Genomic DNA, 15937 nt, shown 5'->3' on the forward strand with positions numbered 1-15937 from the left:
GAAGAAAAGGTGAAAGGTTAATGGAGGTATTAACAAGTAGTGCAGTAACAGGTTCTAAGAAAGTTAGGCACATTATCTGATAATGTGAAAAAACCTGTTTGCTTAGCAATTTCATAGTAGCAACGTTTATGAGTTGGCATAAATTTACACATCGCGCGTGCAAACATTTTTCCCCTTGTTTGCGACCCCATGATCTCGGTATATCACGAGATTTGTTTGCGGCCTTCTTGCTGTCAACGATGTCACGTGGAGGAAATTATATGGAAATATGGAACCAACGTGACTTGCTTGGCAGAACCTAGATAATTTCTTTGCATTTCGCCAAAATCTTGAACATTTTTACTAAAATCAAACATCTCTCTCTCTGTGAGGGAAATGGCCTCGCATTATTTATTTATTTAAATATTTATTTATTTATTTATTTATTTATTTATTTATTTATTTATGTGAATACATCTTTTAGGGAGTCGGTCGTCGGTGGGAGCAACAGTACGTTAACTCTTTGAATTCAACTCGAAATTGTCAATCAAAAATGGATGAACAACTAGCATATATTTCTTGCCTTACATATTCTTCTTTTAAAAAGACAGTTGTCCACCAAATAAAGTTCAATAAAGTTTCTATCTTAGTTTGATAGTATTTGCTGTAATTGGCGAGCTTATGTTTGAGCCTCAGGATAGCACACTAAAGCAACAATTGCAAATTATTGTCTAAAACTGAGCAGTAGTAGACATAAAATTAGTGATTATAAATCGTAATAACCAAATGATGCTATCTATCAGTCTGTCTAAAAACATTTGAGTAAGAAAATTTGGGATGCGTGGCGAGGGGAAGGCTTTATGAACAGTTCACTTTTGTCCCGGAATATGTGTTTGGGTCGCACTTCCAATAAAATGTTTATGGTAATGCAGGAATGCATTTCAGGCCACACCCTCATCTTTCCTTCCGCAAAGACACATAGGTAAGGACCAGAGCGATGAAAGGTCCAAAAAGAGGACTGAAGCCTGGCGTTCGTCTTTGACTGAGTGTTCATGCCTTGCTGGTCACGTGACGTTCATGGCCGCACCTCAAGGGAGGGGCGAGGACAGGTACGTGAGGGGGAGGAGAGAAATCAGGGAGGTGTAAAGAGAATGGTGTGGAGGGATACGACTCGTGTCAAACAGGTGAGAAGAGGATTCAGTCTTGTCACTGCATCCACACAATTTGTTTACTGCGGACGGAAGGTGCAAACGACAAAAAGAAAGTTGTAGGAAAATTGTAATTCTTACAGTTCACATGCTGCTGGCTGATCCCGGATGTCATGTCATTGACTTTAAATACTGTATATCCTCTCACTCCTGTACAAGCTCAGAAGATACATAGAATGCTTACAAATTACACAAACACACCAGACAATACATGGTTAAGGGAAAGTGATAATACATGGTTTAATTCAGATTTGTTAACAAATAATACACCACCAATAATATTCGTTCAGCCCACTACCTGACCACAGCATAACTATGTATTAATAAATAATAATTACTTATAAATACTAATAAATACATTACGAATAAAGTACATGTGATAACAGACTGTACAAATAATTAAAACTTTCTGCAGATCTGATAAATAAATTATAAAAAAGCTTGCAAATAAAAGTTACATACAGCAAGAAAATAATTTTTAACTTCAACATGTTCTCAATAACATGAACATTATATACACTAACTGTACCAGGTACTTTTATTAACATTTTGTTGACATCGATGCTGATCATATACGACGTCGAAGCCACGATCAGCCTTCATAGCTACCATCACCCCCATCTTCGAAATCATCTCCGAATGTATTCTGATACTCGTCGTGGTTCTCGAATCTATCCTCATTAGGGTATGTAACAATATAGCTTGAAATCTGCTCAAGAAATTTTGGTGTGCAGGTTACTCTTGCGGTGCCATCAGCGGTTCGCTGCTGGAGGACAAGGTAAACACCTGTAAGGCCATGGCGTCTGTACGCCAGCCTCAAGTGGTGGACTCGGAGACCGCTTTTCGCTGCTCGCTTCGCCATGTTCAAACTGACAGAACGAGCTTTGATCATAGGCTTCCAGCTTTGTAAATTCCTGTACGTTTCTCTCCTGCGTCTGACAACCTGATGGACGTAGTCGAGCCCAAACGAGTGTAAGCAAATCGCATCCCGGGTCACGCATCGAAGGTCCAGAAGTCGCTTCAACGCTCTGACATCACTCATAGCCTCGTGCGCGGCGTACGACTCCCTGAAGAAATGATCGTATAGAGCCGATTGTTTGTAAGAATCCAGACCTGGACAGACCGCTTTAAACAGAGGTACTGTGTCTACAAAGCCTGTCACCTTGCTTTCGAATTCCGCCAACAAGCCGCAGGCTTCCATGGCATTGAAGAGCACGAGGGCGTCAAACCACTTGCAGTTGTGAGCGAACAGCACGACAGGGTCATCCCCTACAAACTCCAGAAACTCTGACAGAGCCTGGCGTATGTTCACAGCATCCACCGGTTGGTCGTTCAGATACAAACGTCCTTCATGTTCATCGAAGGACAGTCCATGGACACTTTCAGCCTCCGGATGGATCTGTTTTTTGGGTAGAACATATCTACAGAAGGACTTTCTTTGTCCTAACGCAGCAATCTGCAGTATGTGGGAGGTCATCGCTGCAACAAAGAACAATAATTTCATCTTTAAAATTTTAAGTGCATTTTTTAACGATCGCAACAAGCATGAAAGACGATCGGACATTGTATGATATCATTTGACTGTTAAAATAATTATTGCAAACCTCTGATTATACCGATAATACTTAGAGGTCATAACATACCTAGCCCTGTAGTTTCTAGATCAATCACCACGGCTGCATTTACAGGTACATTCCTCAGTTGCGGGGAAGGCGATGGAGGTGGAATCTCCTCGTCAGACCCATCTGGAAAAATATGTACAGTATATATTTTCTTCTTCTGCACGAGAAAACAACATTCGTTTGTATGCGGCTTTCGCCTTCAACAAGAACACTTTGTTACAAACCTGTTTGCAGGTGTGGGATTTTACAAAAGTAAGCATGCGTAAAAACATTTTTAAATTTTACCAAAACACATAGCGACCGCTGATATTTGATATAAGAAATAAAGGGAAGCTACAAGGTTGTGAAACCCTCGGATGTTTCAAATTATCTCCCTTTAACATGGTTCATAGTTGATAAGACTACAGAGTTGTGTTGCTCAGTGCAGCCAGTGCGACATAAGCTGCGAGTAAATCTTTAGTTTGGAAAGGTATGCTGAAGACAAATCTAACACTAAATTAAGCTTTTAATTTAATTGAAATATAAGTAAAATTTAATTTTTATTGGAACTAATGGGTAACTCTTAAAGAAAAGTTTTGTTCAACAATATGAAAAAACAAAGCAAAACAAAACAAAAAGAAAAGCAATCAAAAATCAAAAGAAAAATCAACACACACAGCCCCAAAGAACACGTTAACTTTGAAAAAAGTGCCAGAGTATTTCTGTATGTGAAGGTACAGGGTTACTATACTATAAAGTATAAACAAATAAGGGATCGCCTCACCTTGCCAGACGCTCATTTGGGAGATGAAAGCTGGAGTCGAAATCCAATTTGCCATGTCAATTTTTTTTTTTTTGAACACAAGAGAGATCTGCAAATCAAATGGTGAAATACATTTTCCTAAACCACTTTGAAGTAAACCTCACTCTGCAAATGTGCAATTTTCACATTGTAGAGATGTACATTTATATATTGTACATTTATTACTAAAATATATCTACAGACGTACCTTGAAGATGCAGCAGATGATAAGCGTGCAACGATCGTTCGAACATTAGTTCACACCTTCGCGAACCCATCCTTATATGTCAACGGCTCGGAGCGATGACGTTACCTTTTCCGTTGATACTTTCGTTTTCTGCCACATTTTTCAGGGATACCTGGTTCCTGGAAAACGGACCTTTTCAGGGAGGGACAGTCTCTCCCCATCGTCCCACACACGCTATGCAGCTTGTGCGTGACTGGCTAACCGTGTCACAGAGGGGTGAAATAAGGGTACACAGCAAGCATACACAGGGTGGCTGAGCCACACCCGTTTCTTGTTTTAGATAGTGGAACAAAAAAAAAAAAAAAAGGTGGGGGGTGGGTAGACAATTGAAATGAACTGTCACCAGCCAGCATTTCACTTCCCAGAGAGACACGGCAAGTGCCGAGTCACCATATACTTGTGCTCCTAGACGGGTGTGGTATAGACATATATGAGTAATTTTGTCTTGTTTATAACTGTTATAGGCACAGTTTTATTGGCATCCTGGAGCATTTGGCCTAGGAAAGTTGAGGTCGCTCGTCCCCAGATACAGAGACATTATTTAATGATCCTTTTGTCTCTGAGTGGATACGTTAGCTGCCTTTTGTTTGTTTGTTTCTACGATTCAAGATAACTTGTGAGAGTGTGTGTGTGTGGATGAAAGCTATATTTGGATTATGGAACATTAGTCCCCAGTGACTGTTGATTCAGAGAATGTAGTGTTGTGCAGGAATATAAAAATTATTAATTTTGTAGTTGATCTTCAACCAAGAAAAGGAATTTTCCTTCAAGACAGTGTTTAAGTCAGATGTTTTAGATAAGAGTAAGGATTGACTGATGTATTTTTATTAGTTGCTATAGTATAAATTATTTAATATCTTTAAATATATAGAAGCCTACACAAGAGGCAGAGCCATTTTCTGAAGAAAGAACGAGCAAATGTGTAGGCGGGTACGCGTACGCGAGTGTCCTCAAGGTGACTGGGACTCATTGACTGACAGACATGCCAGCAACCTGATGACATGTGTGATGCAGTGGGTGGGTTGGGTGAGGTAGCAGATGAGCGAGTAGTGTGGTAGGTGTGCTGTTTAAAAAATAAGCACAGGAAACATGAGATTAGGAGTAGACTAGTGTTAGTAAAAAGTGGGTTTGAACTGTGAACACTCGGCTGTGTGATACAGAGATTGACCCTTGTTCTTCAGGTCAATCATGAATAACATTATATAGCATATTGGTATGGACATGTGCGCTTCAGAACTTTCAAAGAAAACTGAATAGGATTAGTGTAGTACGGCTGACACTGTGAACATTTATACAGCTGAAACCAGTAGTTTTTCTGACTATATTTTTCATTACAATTCTTTACTAATCTTTGTATTTAAAAAAAAAATGACAATTTATAGCTGTTTCATATTCACTAAGCTGCTCAACTGAATAAGAACTGGAATTACTTACCTACCTTCTTGTCTCAGCTCATGCTGACATCCCTTTTGAGAAGTGAAGATTATGGTCGAGAGTATGTGAACTTTTTGAAGCTCGACTGTCTGATTGTGATGTTGCTGCTTTCACAGAGCTTGTCCATGTCATGATGTCTGATTGTAAAGCAAAGTTTCTGATTCTTAGTTTAGGTAAAGCTAAGTAAAGCTGATGTGCGACTGTCGGTGATAGGCAGGTTGGAAAGGTGTACTGACAGTACACTTGCGGAATAACAGATATATGGATTAATTATTAGTTGATAAGATCTGTGTATATAGAACAGCAGGTACATGTGTGTGTGTGTCGCGCGTGCGCCAGAGAAAACCAAACTGTGAAATTCAATGAAAATATTTAGGTGATCTTTATAGTCTAAAGGGCTTGTTTATATGACTAAGAGAGAGAACATGTAAAATCTCTCAAAATAATGCACGCTCAGAGGATACATGTAACATTCACGTGTACCCTTTCGTGCCCATGCAAGTTCAGAAGATACGTAGAACACTTACAAATCACACACACACACACACCAAACAATACAGAGTTAGGGGAAAGTAATAATGCATGTTTTAATTCAGATTTGTAACAAATAATACCCCTCCGATAATATTCGTTCAGCCCACTACCTGACCACATGAAAAATTCAACACCAAAAAACCCGAGATGCACAAAAATACGAATACCACACCCGTCTAGGAAGACGCAACATTAACCCCTCTACACGGAGAGTCTCGGCACTTGCCGTGTCTTGCTGGGAAATGAAATGCTGGCCGGCGACAGTTTATTTAAATCGGTATATTTAACATAGCATAGCATAGCATAGTACTGATTACTAATAAAGTACATTTGATAAACAGACTGTACAAATAATTAAAACTTTCTGCAGATCTAATAAATAAATGTTTAAAGAGCTTGCAAATAAAAGCTACATACAGCGAGAAAACAATTGTTAACTTTTAAATATTTTCAGTAACATGAACATTGTATACACTAACTGTTCAAGGTATTTTTATTAACTGTTTGTTGACATCGATGCTGATCATCTTCGACGTCGAAACCACGATCAGCCTTCATAGCTACCATCATCTCCATCTTCGAAATCATCACCGAATGCATTCTCATATTCTTCGTGGTTCTCGTAACTATCCTCATTAGGGTATGTAACAATATAGCTTGAAATCGTTTGAAGAAATTTTGGTGTGCTGGTTACTCTTGCAGTGCCATCAGCGGTAGGCTGCTGGAGGACATTGGAAACACCTGCGTGGCCACTGAGTCTGTATGCCAGCCTCAGGTGGTGGACTCGGAGACCGCTTTTCGCTGCTCGTTTCGCCATGTTCAAGCTGACAGAACCAAAAGCGATCATAGGCTTCCAGCTTTGTAAATTCTTGTACGTTTCTCTCCTGCGTGTGACAACCTGACGGACGTAGTCGAGACCAAACGAGTGTAAGCAAATCGCATCCCCGGTAACGAAGCCCAGGTCAAGAAGTCGCTTCAACGCTGTGACATCACTCATAGCTTCGTGCGCTGCATAGGACTCATGGAAGAAATGCTCATACAAAGATTTTTGGCTATAGGAAGATAGACCTGGATAGATTGCTCTAAACAGAGGCAGCGTGTCTACGAAGCCTGTCACCTTTCTTTCGAATTCCGCCAACATGGCGCAGGCTTCCATGGCATTGAAGAGCACGGGGGCGTCAAACAACTTGCAGTTGTGAGCAAACAGTGTGACAGCTTCATCGCCTAAAAACTCCAGAAACTCTGACAGAGCCTGGCGTATGTTCACAGCATCCACCGGCTGGCCGTTGAGATACAAACGTCCTTCATCCTCATTGAAGGACAGTCCATGGACTTCTTGCGCCTCCGGATGGATCTGCTTTTTGGGTAGAACGTATCTACAGAAGGATTTATTTTGTCCTAACGCAGCAATCTGCAGTATGTGGGAGAAACATCCTACAACACAGAACAATAATTTCCACTTTAGAGTTTAAGTGCCTTTTGTAACGATCTGTATGATATCATTTCACTGTTTGTTTGTCTTTTTTTTTTTTAAAAAAAGGCTTTGTGTTTTCTTAAGTAATAATAAAAATCTCTAGAACCAGTTCCTTTTCTACTCATTTACAAGAGGTGATGATGAGTTGTCTACTCCTAATATTGTATATTTGTGAAGGAGTATATATATATAACTAAACCTCTTTGAGAATTACCATTATGTTTCTGCTGCATTTCGAATGTTAAAATAATTATTGCAAACCTCTGGTTATACCGATAACACTTAGAGGTCATATCATACCAAACCCTGTAGTTTCTAGATCAATCACCACGGCTGTATTGACAGGTACATTCGTCATTTGCGGGGAAGGCGAAGGAGGTGGAATCTCCTCGTTAGACGCTCCTGTAAATATATGTACAGTATATCAGTGGCGTAGGAACCAGGGGGGCAGCGGGGGCAGCCGCCCCCCCCCAAGGAAAATACAGGGGGGGCAGGAATATCCTTTTGCCCCCCCCCCCAATATGAAGAAAGGTAGGGGAAAGTAGAGAGGAGACGGTCATCACCGTCACAAAAGCGGGCCCTGAGGCAAGTGGAGGCTCTAACACCTCTGACGATCAGATCGGGGACAGTCCGTTGGTATTGTTTGCCATGCTAATTGCAGGCTGTGTTGAAGCCTGAGCGAAGAAAGCAGCCGGATAGTACATCGGTACATCGAGTGTGGTCTCCCTCCCCAGTGCGGCGCCTTTTCTTTGGCGGTTTTCGTTTGACCAACATAAAACATTCCCCACCCACTCGCTGTCACCCTAAAATTATCTGCTATCGCTTACAACCAAAGGGGCCGCACTGGCCATCGGGAACACAGAAAGCCAGTAACAAATTAGTTGCATACCAATACCCCAGTCTTGCCAGGAACCCTTACACTTTGTGAAAAGCTAGCGAAGCACGAGGACTTCCATCTTGCTAGACACCAACGGTTTAGTGCGAATTGACGGCTTTGACTTCACCTAAGACTAAGTAAGGCAAAGACTCTGAGTCCCTATATCGGTAGTTTTCTTTAGAGACAGAGAGACTGGTATTATTGCAATCTACGACTCAGGGGGAAGTGCATAAGTAACATTTCTAAAACTACACAAGGGCACTCTTTTATCATCAACGACTGTGGCTGGTACTCAACATAAGTTATCTGTGTTATACTGTTTGGTTTGTATATATGTGTCCGTGTTTTGGTAGATGGCCATAGAACGTGTCGCATCGCTGGCTCAGCACCGTCGGGTAGCGGAGCGAGGAAGGGGATGGCCCTGATGCCATTCCCACCCTAGTTTCGTCCCCTGGCCACGGTGGTCTGGCCAGTTTATGGCCCTTAATTATAGGGTAGCATTGCGTCCCTTCCTCTCTGGTCTCTTTGGTTCTCTTTGGGGTGGATGGGGCTATTTTCCCACGGTGTGCGGACACCGAGTTCTGGTATGGGGCTGTGCCTCTTTGTAACGTGTATTATCTCGCGGACGCTGGGCCCTGTGGGTAGGGAAAGAGCCTATAGAAGAGTTTTTGCGTGGTGGAGAGACCTGTGCCCGTCTCTGGGAGTAGTCGGGGGTTTGCCACGTGCTGTGTGTACTGTCGCTGGAACTGGCGTGGTGTCTAGAAGAGGGTTCCAGCAACCAGCGTATTTTCCCCGCGTTTGTTGTGAGATAGAACAAAGCGTGTCACGAGCCGTTGGGTGAGTAGGCTTAATTAATCTTTACCTTTGTTTTACCACCCGATGGCTACCCTGGCCAGTATGCAGAACGCAGTTTTTTTCTGCCTTAAAACGAACAAAAACATACCTGAGAAGCTCCATGACACAAACGCGCTTGAATAACTGTCTCATTATGCATGTATTTAAAGAGAGGGTTGATCTGCAATGGAGTTCATTAATAGAAATCACCGAAGACGCAGTTTTTTGGGAACACTGACTTTGCCAACCTTGATTAATATGATTTATATGATTATAACGTTTATCACATTTCTTGTGAATGCTTTAGCCGGGGAGTCATTCTTTAATTTGTTTTTTCTTATTTAATGCTGCTTTGCCTTTTAACAATAAAGCAGCTTGTTGTGATGCTACCACTGTGTACGTGCGTGCGTGCAGTACCCCCCCCCCCCATTTTTTTACGTAATGTGCGAGCGCGAACGCCGTTCACTGTCAGCAGGGAGTTTGCCCCCCCAACGCCGAACATCTTCCTACGCCACTGTATATATGTTCTTCTTCTGCACGAGAAAACAACATTCATTTGTATGTGGCTTTCGCTTTCAACACTTTGTTACAAACCCATTTGCAGGTGTGGGATTTTCAAAAATAAACATGCGTAAAAACATTTTTAAATTTTACCAAACCACACATAGCGACCGCTGATTTTTGATGTAAGAATTAAAGGGAAGCTACAAGGTTGTGAAACCATCGGATGTTTCAAATTATCTCCCTTCAGCATATTTCATAGGTACTAAGACTATAGAGCGGTGTTGCTCAGTGCAGCCAGTGCGACATAAGCTACGAGTAAATCTTTAGTTTGGAAAGGCGCGCTGAAAGTTAAATCTAATACTAAATTAAGTTTTTAATTTTTATTGAAATATAAGTAAAATTTAATTTCTAGTTGTGCTAATGGATAACTCTGAAAGAAAAGTTTTGTTCAACAATATGGCAAAAAAACCCCAAAAAAACCCCAAACCAACAACAAACAAACAAAAAACAAACAAGCAAACAAACAAACCAAAAAACCCAACAAAAAACAACAACAACAACAAAACCCAATACCAAAGCAAAAACCAAAAAACTCAACAAAACAAAAACAAAAAACAATCAAAAAGCAAAAGAAACTACAAAGAATACGCTTACTTTGAAAAAATTGTCAGAGCTTTTGTGTATGTGAAGGTGACTCATGTACAGGATTGCCTTACCTTCCTTGAAGCTCGTTTGGGAGACCGAGCCTGAAGTGGACATGCATGTCGCCATGTCAATTTTTTTTAACACAAGAGAGCTGCAACACAAATGGTCAAATACATTTTCCTAAGCCACCTTGTATGAAGTGAATCTATAGTCACTCTGTAGATGTGCAATTTTCACAGTGTAGATATATAGTCTGGCACTTCCGGTACGTGACTGCGTGTAAGAATAACCATGTGACCATATCATATTTTGTTGCAGTTTTGCTCCGAATAAAAGCTACAAACAAAAATAAATTCTCTGTGTTGGAAAAAGCAGACAATAAAAACGTATTGTATGTAGCAATTTACTCTCTAAAGAGTTATTATTATTCATAAAGACATGCATATTAGTTGAGATGATATTTTCTTTATAAATTCACGAAAACATATAATTAAAAGATATTAGTAGGTCCTAGAAAGCGAAAAAAGAGTCACGAAACTATCAGCTAAAGCGCAAAAGAAACACAATGACACTTACAGCATTATTTATATGTGTAGGTTAACAATGCAGATATATCCTTATCCCAAAGGATCTTTTCCGTTCATCACTTATAATTTTTTGCATAAAATTATCATTTTTATAGTTATTTGACTTATTTGTTCTTTGTTTTAGCAATGAATACTCCACGAAAATAACAAAGTGTCAGTCGCACATGAACAGATATACCAGGAATCCCTAAACTAACTCTACATTCGCTTTAATAACTAAGCAGCTGAGCAGTCACTTCAACAAATCAATCAGTCGATCGATGAATGAACACAGAATTTTCTTACCATTGAGTACAAGAATTAAGAATTAAATGAAAAATAATTGTGAGCATACAGTGATGGTAGCCATTGCAAGCACGGTTGTCGTCTGGTTTTTCTCTAACCTGTGTGTCTCCGAAGACGTCTGCCCACTTCATTTCAAGTCAGCTTTCAGTAAATTTCTACAGTATTTTGTTTAATAGTTTAGTTTTAGTTTATAGTAATGCGTAGAGCGTAGTGTATACTCTTGTGTGAACCTGAGTCTGCGGAATACTAATTGTACATTTATTTTTAAAATTAATAAAATCTAAGTATATATGACATATCCCACACAATATATATCATAACATTTCACACAGAAGACCATCAAGTATTGAGGCAGAGTACTGCTGCTCACTGTTTATTTGATCACCCATGCTAGGACTAACTTAATTAAATAACCACACATATCAATATATCTACAGACGTACCTTGAAGATGCAGCAGATGAGGACCGTGCAACGATCGTTCGAGCATCAGTCCACACCTTCGCGAACCCACCCTTATATGCCAACGGCTCGGAGCGATGAAGTTACCTTTCCGTTGATACTTTCATTTCACGCGTATGTGACATTTTTCAGGCATACCTGCTTCCTGGAAAAATGGATTTTTCATCATCCCACACACGTGGTGCGTGACTAACCGTGACACAGAGAGGGTGACATAAGGATACACAGCCTGCAGTGGGGTGGGGTTGGGGTAAGGTGGTGTGGGGTAGTAGATGAGGCCGGTAGCGTGGTAGGTGTGCTGTTTAAAAGAAAGCACAGGAAACACGAGAAGTAGGAGTAGAGTGGTGTGGTAATAAAAATGGGTTTGAACTGTGAACACTCGGCTTCGTGATACAGAGACTTTGGAAAAAAATATTCCTATTAGACTAGATGACTACTCTAACAGTTATCTTTCCTCTCGTTTTAATTTTTTTCTCTCTGTTTTCTCTTTTTCTGCGTGTATACGTGTGTAGAAGAAGAAGAAGAGAGAGAGAAGCAAAACTTGGTTGTGTGTATATATATGCATGAGTTCCACGAAAGGCTCGCTAAGCAATTTGCTGATGTTGAATGCACAACGAAATAATTATTTTTACAACATCGGAATTTGCGTATCCTGTTTGCGAAAAGTAATTTCTGACTGTAATTGTGTTGGTGGGAAAGATTCTTTTCTCGGGAAAAGAGTTTTCAGCAAAGATCAATGAACCTCCAACTCGTCTGACAGGAACGATCGATGCTGCTTAATTATTTGTAAGGTCCCTGGTCACTGTTCTATGAAGGTGAAGGACTTTATAAACATCTCCAAATGATCAGTGGGAATATATCTCTTTCGTTTCTATTAAGAATTTACAAAAGTAGAATCTAATTGCCTTGAGGAGGAAAAGGGTCATATTTTTTTGTTTGTTTTTTTTTTTTTTATCCCAGAAGGAAATTAGTAGGAGCTCTGTAAGAAAGCAAGGGTTAGAACCACAGCACAATAATGAAGGATCTCAGTTGACCAATTCACTTGTATCGCCTTTTTAAAGCATAAGAAGTAAAAAAAGTTTTATTATGTTTAGCTGTTACATGACTTTGTTAAGAAATGTGTAGTATATTCTTATTACTTCTTGTTATTTTCTTGGCACTATGCAACCTTTCAGTATCAATGTTTAAGAAAAGCATCAGCATAGAATTGTTCTGCACTTTTGATCGGCTTATTTTTTGCCGGATATAAAACAAAACAGTAATAACATGCATAGTTCTGTACTGAAAGCTTTCTCAAAAATGTTTAAAGTACTATTGAAAGTTCACATCTGCTAGTCGTAAACAAAAGTCATGTTTTATCTGTGACGAAAATCAGAGAGAAGATATCAATCAATGTATAGTTTCTGACAAAGTTCCATCAGTAGTTAAACATGACATGCTGATGTTTAGAAGACTACTATAGCTGAAACAATGAAAAGACTCTAAAAATGAATTTCTCTCTCTCTCTCTCTCACACACACTACACACACACAAACACACTCACACATTCACAACCTTAACCTTTACAATCATGCAATAGAGCAGTTAGAACGAGATGTGTCTTTCCCTAATGTCTCTTTCCCTTCTTGATGGCTTATTTTCGGAAATTTGTTTCGTGTTGGATACTCGTCGTCATCACTAGAATTATCACTGCTATTCTTACGTTTATCATCACGACGAGGACGGTGATAATGATGACTGTCGCTACCACCAACACGACGACGATCAGCATCATCACACAAAAGGTCACGGTCATGTTCATGGTGTCCCTCGTCGTCGTCGTCGTCATCATGATCATCATCATCATCATCATCATCATCATCATCATCATCATCATCATCATCATCAAGGTTACACTCATGGTGTCCTTTGTCGCCATCAACATCACCATCACCATCGTCATCATCATCATCTACAAGGTTACTGTCACCATCACACTCATGGTGTCCTTTGTCACCATCACCATCATCATCGTCACCATCATCTACAAGGTTACTGTCACCATCACACTCATTGTGTCCTTTGTCACCATCACCGTCATCATCGTCATCATCATCTACAAGGTTACGGCCATCATCATACTCAACTTGTCCCTCGTCACCATCATCACCCATAAGGTGACGGTCGTCATTATATTCACGGTGTCCCTCATCACCACCGCCATCACCCACGAATTCGAAGTCATTATCATATTCATGCTGTCCCTCATCACCATCGATATAGTCTGTCTGCCAGCTTCCACCTTCTCTCAGGATCTTGAAGTTATCTTCAATCGGGTTTTGAGCAATGTAGCTTGAAATCTGTGTCAGCACCCTCTTGTTCTTGGTAACCCTTGGCTTGCCCTCGCTGTTGGGATGCTGGAGGACATCCTGCACACCTGTCTCGCCGTCCTTTCTGTATGCCATCCTCAGGTGGTGTACGCCAAGTCCACTTCCTGCTGCTCGTTTCGCCATGTGAAGCTTGACAGATCCGGATCTTATCATAAAGTTCCAGCTGGGCAACATTTTCCACTCTAGCATCAAGCGTCTGTCGGCCTGAAGAATGTAGTCGAAACAAAAGCAGTGTCTGGAAATTGCTTCCTCTGTAACACACGGCATTTGAAGAAGTTTCTTTAGCGCCTCGACATCACTCACCGCCTCGTGTACGGTGTAGGACTCGTGGAAGAAATGTTCGTACAGAATAAATTGTCTGTAGGAAGGCAGACCAGGGTAGACATCGCTAAACAAAGGCAGAGTATCCACAAATCCAGAAATCTTTCTTTCATACTCCGGCAAGAGGTTGCAGGCTTTCACGGCGTTGATCAGAATGGGACAGTCGAACCTCTTGGCATTGTGGCCAAACAGGGTGACAGGCCCATCCCGTAAGAACTCCAGAAAATCAGACAGTGCCTGGCGAATGCTTACAGCATCCACCGGCTCTTCGTGTAGGTACAAAATCCGTCCATCGAAAGACAGGCCATGAACTAATTGCGCGAAAAAATCAATCTTCTTTTTCGGTCGAACGTATCTGCAGAAGGAATTACCTGGACTCCATGCAGCAATCTGCAGTATGTGAGAATCTGTCTCTGCAACAAAGAAAAAAAAAATAAAAGCAACGTTGAAGTTGTAACTTTTTAAAAAATACGTCAAAGAAAGTCGGACCTATTCATGCAATGGACCTTACAATACAAAAACATTAAGCGTGACTGAGAAACAGTAAATATAATCTTAAATAGTCTTAAATAATAACTCATTATCTGATAATATTAATAAAAACATATATTTTGATTCAAGTATGTATCTACATAAAGTTACAACATATTTCAGGTACTTGTGGCGCCATGTCATCCTCATTCAGGATATGTCTAGTAATTCCCCAGCGGTTACACAATAAAGTAAATTCACTGTTTTCTCTCTAGTCCAGAATTATTCTGAGACTGATCTTCGTAATTCTTGGTCGCGAATATTTAAATGACTTATCCGTTATAGTCTGGATGTACACAGTACCCGAAGGTGTCGTTGCATACCTAGTCCTGTAGTTTCCAGATCGAACAAGACGGGTAGAGTCACGGGTACATTCCTAAGTCGCGGTGGAGTCAACGGCCGCGGGATCTCCTCGTCTGACGCTTCTGCGTCGTCGTCTTCTTCTTCGTCGTCGTCGTCCTCCTCTTCCTCCTCCTCCTCATCATCAGTGGAGTGTAGAGTCACGGGTACATTCCTAAGTGGCGGTGGAGTCAACGGCCGCGGGATCTTCTCGTCTGACGCTTCTGCATCATCATCATTATCATCATCATCATCATTGTAGAAAATATGTTTTCTACTTTTTGTGGCATTTTGTGTATTTGGTATAGTTAGTGTGTTATTCGGTTGGGGTAGGCTTGATTACAATGATAAAAGCAGTGAACTGGTCAAGCTGGCAGCATATCGGCCCGACTGGCGCGCCAAATGTCTGGCCGCCCTATTCATCACCAGTGGCCAGTCGACGCTAACGACAACACCTGACGTAAGCGGCCGCGAGTCAACCATGGCCAGGGGGAGACCACCGGGTAACAGCCCGACCCCTCTTTGTCCAGCTGAAGGCCGGGTACAGCCTGAGGCGAGCAACGCCCCTTACACCTGCGTTCAGAGCCTTTCTACACCTCCAAGGACACCGGGAGGAAGTTACGCCCACCGGAACCAAGAAACCAAGTCTGGGGAGGGGCAGAGAACGTCACTTCTCCAAGTAGCGAGCTGGTGAGCGGCCGCTGAGAGTCCGTCTTAGAGATCATAGAAGACGTTAAAGTCCACGTGGGGACTGAAACTGTGAAGTGTGAATTTTGATAAGCAGGAATTTGTGAACTCTCGTGGAAGTCTACATGGGACTGAACTGTAACTTGTGAACAGTGAGCAGTGGAATTATTATCGTGAGAAAACTAACAAGAAGAAACACCAGAGAGATAAGTTTTAAG

At 41.1% G+C, this 15937-nt stretch overlaps 3 protein-coding genes across 3 annotated transcripts; all 3 read right to left on the bottom strand.

Annotated features, from left to right (window-relative positions):
- Positions 1-1697: 1697 nt before the first annotated feature.
- LOC112575437 lies at positions 1698-4097 on the bottom strand. The gene is made up of 4 exons (XM_025257309.1): positions 3799-4097; positions 3573-3660; positions 2831-2932; positions 1698-2666 (listed from the first exon to the last, which is right to left on the bottom strand). Exons 2-4 carry the CDS (start codon positions 3625-3627, stop codon positions 1780-1782), a joined length of 1044 nt encoding a protein of 347 aa, XP_025113094.1. The 5' UTR covers positions 3628-3660; positions 3799-4097; the 3' UTR covers positions 1698-1779.
- A 1749-nt stretch (positions 4098-5846) lies between these two features.
- LOC112575461 lies at positions 5847-11596 on the bottom strand. The gene is made up of 4 exons (XM_025257338.1): positions 11455-11596; positions 10211-10290; positions 7580-7681; positions 5847-7239 (listed from the first exon to the last, which is right to left on the bottom strand). The coding sequence occupies exons 2-4, from the start codon at positions 10263-10265 to the stop codon at positions 6353-6355; spliced, it is 1044 nt and encodes a 347-aa protein (XP_025113123.1). The 5' UTR covers positions 10266-10290; positions 11455-11596; the 3' UTR covers positions 5847-6352.
- A 1397-nt stretch (positions 11597-12993) lies between these two features.
- Positions 12994-15272, bottom strand: LOC112576195 (protein PFC0760c-like). The gene is made up of 2 exons (XM_025258476.1): positions 15017-15272; positions 12994-14575 (listed from the first exon to the last, which is right to left on the bottom strand). Exon 2 carries the CDS (start codon positions 14106-14108, stop codon positions 13041-13043), a length of 1068 nt encoding a protein of 355 aa, XP_025114261.1. The 5' UTR covers positions 14109-14575; positions 15017-15272; the 3' UTR covers positions 12994-13040.
- Positions 15273-15937: the final 665 nt, after the last annotated feature.

The sequence above is a fragment of the Pomacea canaliculata genome, linkage group LG11 (genome assembly GCF_003073045.1).
Source record: "Pomacea canaliculata isolate SZHN2017 linkage group LG11, ASM307304v1, whole genome shotgun sequence".
NCBI classification, from domain to species: domain Eukaryota; kingdom Metazoa; phylum Mollusca; class Gastropoda; order Architaenioglossa; family Ampullariidae; genus Pomacea; species Pomacea canaliculata.